The sequence below is a fragment of the Pinus tabuliformis genome, chromosome 6 (assembly GCF_031772625.1).
Source record: "Pinus tabuliformis cultivar Carrire ecotype Pingquan chromosome 6, CPIR1, whole genome shotgun sequence".
Taxonomy (NCBI): domain Eukaryota; kingdom Viridiplantae; phylum Streptophyta; class Pinopsida; order Pinales; family Pinaceae; genus Pinus; species Pinus tabuliformis.
In genome coordinates, this window is record NC_142292.1 from 983,875,668 (window position 1) to 983,887,156 (window position 11,489).

Here is an 11,489-nt window from a genome sequence, read left to right on the forward strand (position 1 = left end):
AGAAAAAAATATTTCCGTGGCCCTCGCTCCAGCTGCTTAGACAGAGTGACTCGTCTGCCTAATTCGCCGTTTCTCAAGCTTTATGATAAGGCCTCCTCCCTGATCAAAAACCACACCTACTGGATCCTGGGAAATGGTAAGAAAGTAAAAATATGGACTGATAAAATCTTGTCCACAGATCCAATCAGCGGCAGAGTGCAAATCGGAGAGCTGAGGGAGTGGATGGAAAGAAAAAAGTTGCGAACTCTTTGGGACATCTCCCTCTAGAAAGACAATGATTGGACAGGTTGGAAGACAGTGGATCTGCCAGAACGCCTGGTCGATGATTGGGCCACGATGACAGGCCTCCTCCATGGTCTTGCGCCCATGAACAAGAATAATCAAGACACAATTGGTTGGGGAAGAAAACTAAAGGATACTCTGTCGCCGAGGGCTACGTCAAGTGTTGTGAGAGATCGCACGTCCCCTCAAATCCAGCGCCTTGGCAAGCGATCTGGCGCTATCAGGCTTGGCCCAAAATTGATACATTCGCTTGGATCCTTTACCATGGACAAATCCTTACCTTCGACAGACTGCAGAAACTGGGTTATAACGGCCCCTCCATTTGCCTTTTGTGCAGCAATAGTGAAGAAACAACAACGCATATATTCCTGGAATGCTGCTATGCCAAATAGATATGGTGCGCCCTGCTTCACTCCTTGGATCCCTCCTTCCAGCTTCCACATTCCATGGTTGATCTCTTCTCTAGCTGGGCATTCAAATACCCTGGCCCTCCCCCCCAAAATCGGTTAATCAAAATAGCTTGGGCCATTCTGCCAAAGGTCATTTGCTGGCAGTTATGGCTGGAACGCAACAGAAGAACCTTTAGGAATGCTAGACAGCTCCACAAGACCATTGAAGTTAAGACCAAGTGCCAAATAAAGGAATGTCTGTCCCAAATAAACGGCGATGCTAATCTCACTCATCATGATATCGTTTAGGGCTCTTTCCTTGGATTACAATTTCTCCCAGCAATCAGAAATGCTCTACCTCTCAAAGATTGGCAAATAAGAAAACCGGAAGCAGACTTCCAAGACTGGCTCAAATCACAATCAAGGTACTTTCTATTTTTTGATGGGGCAGCTAAGGGTAATCCGGGCAGAGCAGGTGCTGGAGGTGTCATCCTAAACTCAACGGGAGAAAAAATTCACTCATACGCTTGGGAGCTTGGACACATGACCAACACTCAAGCTGAGGCTTTGGCCCTCCTGCAAGGCCTCAAGACTCTAAAGGAGCTAGACATAAGGGAAGCAACAGTTTTAGGAGACTCTCAGATCATTATAAGTGCAATGGTTTCTAACTCCCCTGCTGCAGATCTTAAGCTAGCCAGGATGATTTCCAGAATTAAGGGCCTAGAAAACGATTTTCAGAAGCTGAACTACTACCATGATTTGAGAGCCCACAATAAAGAAGCGGACAGCGAAGCAAATAAAGCAGCCCTCCTCTCCGCCAAGGTCAAGCTGAAAGACGGAAAAGAATCATGGGAACCCATCCCATAAGTCGCGGTCCGCCATGTTTTACTGCTTGATCTTAAAAAAATTTGTCTGTAATATATCCAAGTGGGGGAAAATAGCGGATATAGAATTAATAGAATTCCAAGCTAGGAGAAAGATATCAAGCCATAATAACACTCTCACTTCCATTAGTGAGACTTTTCAGGATTTAGACATCCTCATTGTATACAGGCACTTGGCATTTAGGCCAGGAGGAATATAATCACGATATAACCGTTTCTGTCAAAAAAAAAAATCTATATTTATTTTATATATATCACAAATAATAAAAACTAGGTAAAGTGTAAAACTATTTAAGAACTAAAACTAGGAAATTAAACATAATAAAATGAAAAGAGGGAAGCTTTAGTAACCCTCAATTTGAAAATGAAATCTAAGTGAACTAATAACATTAAAATATTAATAATATTAATTAAATAAAAAGTTAATGAGAATCAAAGGAAAATCAAAACACTAGCAAAGGGAATAAAGGGGAAATTAAAGAATCCCGAAGATGAGAGAGTAAAAACCAGATAGAAAAAGGCCAAAATGGAACCAAACCGGGGGGGGGCTAGGGGGAAAGGGCGGGGATCCAACAACTGCTAATCTTCCAGCCATCATCTCTGTTGAGATTACTCAGCCTTCTTTCAATTTCAATGGCCTCCCTAAATTTCCGGTGATGAAAATGAGAAATCTTAGCAATAACCTGTGCCTCTTCAATACATATATGATGCTTAGTCTTCTTCACGTGTTCAGCCAGGGCTGAAGACCAGGTCCTCCCATGTTTGATGTCGATGACATGCTCATGAATCCTTTGATTAATAGAGTGCCTTGTTTCACCCACATAGGGGGTCCCACAGGAGCAAGGGATAACATAAACACCTTTCATGTCCTTGGGGTCAATAGGGTGTTTAACAAATCTTAGGGAACTACGAATGGTGTTAAGGGGTCTAAAGGTTGAGGGAATATTATGCTTCCTAAGTATTCTCATAATCTTGTTAGTGGTCACTTGGATGAAAGGGAGATGAACCCCTGAGAACCGATCTTTAGGGTCTTTCTTGACCTTGGGACCGCTGCTAGCTTAAAGGAAGGTTTTCAGACCTTGGTACCTAGTATATCCATTATTGACAAAAACATTAATGAGATGGGCTTTCTCTTTATCAAGGGACTTTTCATCAGAGATTCTCAGCACACGAGTAGCTAGTGTGTTGAGAACACCCAACTTTTGAGCAAGGAAATGATGGGAGTTGGCATGAAGATACTGCTTAGTATGAGTTTTCTTCCGAAACACCTGATGGGAGAAAGAACCATCATCATTCTTCGAAATGAGAACATGAAGAGAAGGCAAGCACCCATCCATTTCCTGCTCCATAGTGAACTTTATGGAGGAAGATTGATTATTGAGATGTTGGAAAAAAAGATCTAATTCTTCCTGGCCATGAGACTAGATGACACCAATGTCATCCACAAATATCTTCCATAGCTTGGGCAGGAGACGAGCCGAGGCCAAAGCCTTGGATTCAAAGTATTCCATAAACAGATTAGCAACAACTAGGGATGAGGGGGAGCCCATGGCCACCACGCATGTCTGCTCATAGAATTCCCCTTCAAAGCAGAAAAAAGTGGAAGTAAGACAGATCTCAACTAAGCGAGCGGTATCGGGGTCAGTGAGGCGATTGATGACCTCAATGGCCTCATGGATAGGGATGCAAGTGTAAAGGGAAACCACATCGAAACTCACAAGAATATCCCCATGGTCAAACTTTATGCCCTTTAACTCATTGACAAATGAAGAAAAGTCTTTTACGAATGACCCTGTGAGGCCAATGAGGGGTTTAAGCTCAAAAGCAATGTATTTGGCTAGGAGGTAGGTTTGTCCTCCTGTGATATTGACAATGGGTCTCAGGCCCCCCCCCTCTTTGTGGATCTTTGGGAGCCCATAGATCCTTGGAGTGATGGGGCTACTCTCAATCAGCTTGTGGCAAAAGGAACCCACAGAGTTACTCGACTTTATAGCAAGAGCGACTATTCTGGAGATCCTTTTTAGGGGATTCCTACTAAGATTTTTATAGCTTCCACTATTATAAAGATGATCCAACATTTTCCTTCAATAATCTTCTCTGTCAAGGATAACAGCAGCCCCACCTTTGTCGGCTTTAAGAACGACGATGTCCTTGTTTTGGTTCAAGGATTTAAGGGCATTAAATTCATCCTTGCTAATATTGCTCCTAGGGGGCTTTGCTTTCCTGAGGATGACAACGCAGTCTTGCCTAATAGTGTCCTTGATATTATCAGGTAAGCCCCTAATCCCAAACTCCACATCACACATAATGTCTTCCACAGGGATTTTTCTAGGAGCAAGGGCAAAATTTAATCCCTTTTCAAGAAGACTATAGACTGAAGCTGGAAAAGAAAACTTAGAAAGATTAACCACCTTATTATTATTATTATTATTATTAGTATTGTGACTATATTTTCCATTATTACTCAAAGTTAAATTATTATCATTAATATTATTGTCCATATTATTTTTACCATTATTATTAATAATATTACTTGTGCATTTCAAATTCCTATTATTATTATTTTCGATTACCATATTATCCAAACATAACCTATTATTATTATTATTATTATCATTATCATTATCTGTAACTATGTATTATTATAATTATTATTATTATTATTATATGTAACCATGTTATTAAAATTCCAATGGACCTTTTCATTATGGTCATACGAATCATATAACTTATTGAAATTATTATAATTATGATCAGTATAAGATCTTAGCTTATGATGACCAATATGAAATTTAGGGTTAGAAAACCAGGACTTACCACCAATGATCGAAGAATGGATCTCAACGGAATCTGAAGGAAAGAAAGAAAGACCGGACTCCATGCAAGGATCAATGGCAGAAGGGAGGCTGGGAGGCTGGTCAAAGCATCCTGGACCAGAAGGGTTGAGAGAGAGGAGAGAGGACGACAATAGGACTTCGACTGAGACTGATTGGAGAGGAGTGACTGAACCATTGGATTCATTTAGAAACTCGCTAGGATGTGTAATTCCTTTGAGCTCGACCAAAACATCCAATCTACCACTGGAACGACAACCATAATCGAGGGCTAGAATAAAATATGGAACTAGAGGGATCGAAGGAGGGGTGATTAGATCTTTGAACCACATATTTGGTTCCACACTGGAAAGCTTCCAAACAACCAACGAAGATCTAGGGGACGGATTGAAGAGCAAAGGGGAGCTAATTGTTTCGCCAGAACTGGAAGAATTCAAAGCATTAGCAAGTGAGTAGTCCATACGATGTTGGCCATTAACCTAGGATTGAAGAGCCTCTATTGACCATCAGAAATCCAGCTATAGGACGACTTACCTAAGGAGAACGAAATATTGTCGAGTGCAGCAGATGCTCTTTTGGTCAACTTAAAAAACTTAGCAGACTGCCTCTAATTCCACATATCTTCCATTCTATGAGATTTGGGAGCCGAGCAAGCATCGACCCTTGATCACAAGGAGGTGGAAATAAAGCCAAAAAGTTCCAGATGAAAAGAGAGACGCTGCCTCAAAAGTTGATCGAGAACTCTCCTAACCCTACAAATTTCAAATCTCAACAAGGCTAAACTGACCTTCAGAAAGACACAATGGTTCCTAGGAATATTGAGGCGATGGTTAATCTGGGTGAAAACCGGAATGATCGAGGAATCTTTGCATCTCTTAAGGAACGCAATATCTGAATTCATCTTCGAACCTGCAAGCATGCTCGTTCAAAATAGTGAACCTTAGTCGCAGTGGCCCTTCCGTGCAGGGATGTAATTATTGAATTTAGGCTTCTATGATACATATCAAGATTATTAGGATGGTTTTCGGAAATAATCACATCAAAATTCATTTGTCGACGCGTTTCGAACCAACAAGTGTGGTTCATCGTTAGGACGAGATGAAGAATCAGATAATGGCCCCAAGTTAAAGAGATCCATCATTCAATGACTATAAAAATAACTATGTTTGACCAAGGAAATGACTACAAAGGACTGGACAAAAACTACATTTGATTGGACCAAGAGACAGGGAAATGAATAATAATTATTTAATTTACTAATTAAATATAGAGGTCCCAAGGTCAAGAAAGACCCTAAAGATTGGTTCTCAGGGGTTCATCTCCCTTTCATCCAAGGGACCACTGACAAGATTGCGAGAATCCTTAGGAAGCATAATGTTCCCTCAACCTTTAGACCCCTTAACACCATTCGTAGTTCTCTAAGATCCGTTAAAGACCCTGTTAACCCTAAGGACATGAAAGGTGTTTATGTTATCCCTTGCTCTTGTGGGACCCCCTATGTGGGTGAAATAGGGCGCTCTATTAATTAGAGGATTCATGAGCACACCGACGACATCAAACATGGGAGGACTGGGTCTTTAGTCCTAATTGAACACACGAAGAAGACTAAGCATCATATATGTATTGAAGAGGCTCAGGTTATTGCTAAGATTGCTCATTTTCATCACCATAAATTTAGGGAGGCCATTGAAATTGAAATAAGGCCGAGCAGCTTTTGGATCCCCGCCCTTTCCCCCTAGCCTCTTCCCCCCTATTTGGTTCCATTTTGGCCCTTTTTCTATCTGGTTTTTACTCCCTCGTCTTCGGGATTGTTTAATTTCCCCTTTATTCCCTTTGCTAGTGTTTTGATTTTTCCTTTGATTCTCATTAACTTTTTATTTAATTAATATTATTAATATTTTATTCTTATTAGTTCGCTTAGATTTCATTTTCAAATTGAAGGTTACTAAAGCTTCCCTCTTTTCATTTTATTAGGTTTAATTTCCTAGTTTTAGTTCTTAAATAGTTTTACACTTTACCTAGTTTTTATTATTTGTGATATATATAAAATTTAAATATAGACTTATTAACTAATTAGTGGGTTAATTAATAAACTTTTAGGATTATTCTCTATTTATCCCATGATACCTTTAATGAAAATAAATAAATTTAATATTTAAATTAACTAATTATTTATAAACAATTTATCTGATATATCTTCATAGTATTTACCCTTATTTTATTACTTATATAGTGAAAATAAATAAATAAATGAACTTAGAATCATGTTAACTAATTAACTAACTAGTTATTAGTTTTATAATAGTCCTATAATAATACAAATCTTAGGGTAGTTTTAAAGTATTAAAGAGGATATAAAAATATTTAGGTTTTAGGTTCTGAGTTTAAGTTCTTTAAAACATTTAGTTAATTATAAACAAATTTATTTGTTACAAATAAAAATAATAATGAATTGATTTAACAAACTAAATATTTAATTAATAAATTAAATAATTATTATTCCTTTCCTTGTCTCTTGGTCCAGTCATATGTAGCTGTTGCCTAGTACTTTGTAGCCATTTTGGATCTCTCTATTTAACTTGGGCCATGATCTGATTCTTCATCTCATCCTCGAGATGAACCACACTTGTTGGTTCGAAACGTGTGGACAAATGAATTTTGATTTGATTATTTTGGATCTCTCTATTTAACTTGGGCCATGATCTGATTCTTCATCTCATCCTGGAGATGAACCACACTTGTTGGTTCGAAACGTGTGGACAAATGAATTTTGATTTGATTATTGCCTAAAACCATCTTAATATTCTTGATTTTATGCTGCGTTAAAAAGATTATGGAAAGTAAATTCATGTTAAAAGTATTTTATAACTTAATGTTTTTATATAGCTGAAATGAATTTTGATTTGATTATTGCCTAAAACCATCTTAATATTCTTGATTTTATGCCGCGTTAAAAAGATTATGGAAAGTAAATTCATGTTAAAAGTATTTTATAACTTAATGTTTTTATATAGCTGAAAATATTTCACTAAATTTTACTCAAGTTAAAAATCAAAATTCATTTCATGAAGCTACGTGAAATAATTTTCTGGCAAGTTTTATTATTATTATTATTGTAATTTTATTTGTGAAGTTACGAGAACTAAATGGGAAACTAATTCCGATAAATATAAAAGAGGATGTAAAGGCTTCTTTCAATAGTTGTTTGGTAGATTGAAGGATGACGCTGGAGATGAAGACTTATTATTTTATAGCCATAACGCTCTTGCTACATTGGTTCTTCTCATTTTCACTGTGAGGTTTTCTTTAATAATATCACGATTTTTTTATGTGTTCTTTTTAATTTGAGGTTTTGTTCATTGGTTCACTGTACAAAATTATTGATATAACTCGATTATACGACAATGTTGAATACGTGAATGATTTAAATGCTTTGACTACATGATATTTGAGGGTTTTCAATCAAATTTGAGTTTATTTGTTACAAACTTAATCCAAAATGATACATGTTATCTAGGGTTCATTTGCACATTGAACTTGAATGTCATAAAAAGTACTATTATTATTATTATTATCTCCATTGTATTTACTCCATTGGCACATGTGATAGATTGAGAATAGTTTGACTTGCTTCTATTATTTAATCTTTTACACATTTTGATATAATTTTTCTCCAATATTTATTATTAGAAATAATTAAATCAAATATTCTAATTGTTTGCGTAGGATAAATTAATATTGATACTTGACATCATAATGTTTTAATTACACATTTACTCTACTGTATTTACTCCATTGGCACATGTGATAGATTGAGAATGGTTTGAGTTGCTCATATTATTTAATCTTTTACACATTGAGAATAGATTGAGAATAGTTTGACATTTATTATTCTCCATTGTATTTACTCCATTGGCACATGTGATAGATTGAGAATAGTTTGACTTGCTCGTATTATTTAATCTTTTACATATTTTGATATATTTTTCTCCAATATTTATTATAAGAAATAATTAAATCAAATATTCTAATTGTTTGCCTAGGATAAATTAATATTGATACTTGACATCATAATGTTTTAACTACACCTTTGAATTAGATGTATTTAAGCCACTTTGTTCTAATTTTCTTCTTTTTCTTTTCTTTTAGATTTTAATTTTTACTAACCTTATTGTTGTGTGTGAATTATGATAAATTATTTAAACCTCATCTTTTTCATAATTATAGTTTATTTTAATAAGTTTCATATGTTGTGTGGCTACTACATTTCTTTCCCTAAAACCTCATTTTATTTAAAACACTCTCATATTATTAACCTGGCCTTCGAAAATAAAAAATTTCCAAGTCAAATCAAGTCAAAACATCAAGTCAAAGTTGGTCAACGACTGGTTAAACTATCCCAATAAGAAAATCAATGCAAAAAAACATAATATTCTTCCTTCCCTTCGCACGTGTGAGCTCGAACCTCCAATTGCAGACTTGTACGAACCAATAAAGAGAAGAGAAATAAGATATGATCTGTGATGATTATCTCTAAAGTGATGTGACATGATATCTACTTATATAAGTCTTAGGAGGTCGAATTAGCTAGTCTAGGCCAACTTGTGCTTTTGTGCACCTATGGGTTTCACCTTAAAAATTATTTTTCCTTGACCAAATTAAATTATTCCAAGGGATAGGAGGGGTCTTGCTTGATGAGGAATACTGTCCAAAGGAGGTATTTTGTCCTTGAGATTCCAAATTAACACTCCCTCTCATCTAAGGAGAAATTTCCGATTGCATCATGAATCTCATCACAAAAATATCATCATCATCATCATTGAACCAAGTCATATCTCGTCTTTAATCATCTTTGTGCATCTCTGCTCATTTATTGAACACTCTCGAATCTAAAAAAGAAGATTCATTATAGGGGAGCTCACACTACCACCCTATATCCAATGGCAATAGGCGAGATACAAATCACTGGGCAAGGATCACAACCATCTTATTATCTAATGAAATTAGGTGAGATACACCTTGAGAGCTAAGGATCGCATCAATTCTAACGTATAATGACTGATGGGGAAAGATACAACTTACCATGAGAGGTAAAGATCACATCCATCCCATTATTTTCTGATCTTCCCACTTTTATCCTCAAGAGTCAAGTGGTAGAACACTTGCATACCATCACTTGAGTGAGATACCACTTGCCATGAGAGGCAAGGAAAACAACCATTTCAAGTATCCTCACCCCTTGGCTAGATGGGTGGTAATCCCAACAAACCCAACTTGTGGGTAGGATGCATACTAGGGTATACTTTGTCTAGTCCAAACATGATGGGGGAGATACCCAACTTTTCATAAATAACAAGGATCACACACACATTATGGTGACAATAGGAAATATTCTACTTACCGCAAGGGGTGAGGACCACAACCATCCTATTGTTAAGAGATCCCTCAACCCTAGGATCTCTCCGGCTTAATTTCTCTCTCGTGAGCTCAAACAGGGGGGAATCACATAACTCAATTTCCTCGATTAGACAGGACCCTTTCCCGGGAGGGTCACATCTATCAGTCCAAGTTGCCCTATGGAGACCAATAACTTCCCTTTCGGTGAAGCTTTGGTAAGAATGTCTATTATATTTTCATCACTCGAAATGTGACAAAGTCTTATGGCTCTTATCTACACCATGTCTCGAATACAGTGATACCTGATCTCAATATGCTTGGAGTTGTTGTGGAACATGAGATTCTTTTCCAATCATATCCCACTATTGTTGTTGCAATATGTCACTATTGTATCTGGAACCTGCTCAAACAACTATCGAAGGAGCTTCCTGTTGTTGGGAAAAGTATCCAATACGGAATGACCCTATCCCACTCTAAGGGTGATAGTACATCAGCAACAATCAAAGCAAAGCTATCTAAGATTTCTTCTTTATGAAAGTAAAATAGGAGAGAAAGAGATCCACTAACCGATGTCTTTCGCTAATGGTTGATCCAGTCTTCTCTCCTTACTGCTTGCTCCCAGCTCCTTGCTCTTTCACTGGCCCAGCTACACCAAGATCCTGCAAAATGGCAAGAGAGGGAAACTACAAGAAGCATACATTCATAATTGATTCAAGGATTAGAATAAATCAAATACACAAGTATAACAATACATCATTGAGACACATGCATATAGAAGAACCTCAAATGCTTTATTAATGGAAGAAGTAAAGTTCAGGAAGTGATACAACCATAAAAGGCCCAATCCAGCATCACCTCCCAGCAGAAAGAAATCTCCTCTTCACCTCCTTCAAAGCAAATCACCCAATAGTTCTAAACTCAAACCAACAGCACTTCCTTACATTCACCAGATTCCAGCCTCCTTAGACCTCATGAGAGAGCTCTATATATAGGAGTTTTGGAGAAAGGATGAGTCAGCTTGAGAGCTGACTAGTGTCCTCTCCCACTTCAGTTATTCTTCAGTTCTTGAGTCCACTTGGAGGTTCTTGCTTCCACTTGGAGATCTAGACCCTCTTACTCATCACCAGTCGAATTCCCTGATCCAAGTGTCATTTTGGAAGCTTCCTGGGCATTGACACCTTGAGGAATGACTGTGCCACTTGTCCAAACTCGCCCAGCGCAGGTAGCCTTCTTTGCAGTTGACATTCAGCGCAGGTAGACAGTGGAGCAGTTGACATTCAGCGCAGATGCTCAGTGGAGCAGTTGACATGATCCAAAATTGCCTTGTTTTTGAGTGTTTTCAGGTGGAGAACTGTTATTCAGTGCTGTGGTTTGCTGACCTTGTTCCTCTAGGGGTAGGAACAACATGTTTAGGGACTTCGGATCCCTTAGATTATGGACATTTCATGCTTCATGGTTTAAGGCACAAAAATGTCTATAACAGTTGCCCCCTAAAGTATGAGGTCGTTTATCGGGTGAAATGCTTTATCAGGAGGATCCGAAGTTCATTCAATCGCTGAGAGGTGACCTGTAATAAAATACAATACAATACATTATTTTTCATTCTGCTTTCATGATCTAGCTGAGGTGGGAATTCCCATGCTCAGCTTTATAAATTCATTTTGGTACATAGAACAGACGATCGTCTGATGGTAGACTGATAA

The 11,489-nt window shown here is 37.5% G+C and overlaps 1 protein-coding gene across 1 annotated transcript; it reads left to right on the plus strand.

Annotated features, from left to right (window-relative positions):
- The first annotated feature begins 1,214 nt into the window (after positions 1–1,214).
- On the plus strand, positions 1,215–1,538 carry LOC149262298 (uncharacterized). Its single transcript, XM_089376767.1, has one exon. It carries the CDS (start codon positions 1,215–1,217, stop codon positions 1,536–1,538), a length of 324 nt encoding a protein of 107 aa, XP_089232893.1.
- The last annotated feature ends 9,951 nt before the right edge of the window (positions 1,539–11,489 follow it).

Bases quoted from the DNA above. Each gene is read 5' to 3' on its own strand.
- LOC149262298 (XM_089376767.1), top strand. From the start codon at position 1,215: ATGACCAACACTCAAGCTGAGGCTTTGGCCCTCCTGCAAGGCCTCAAG.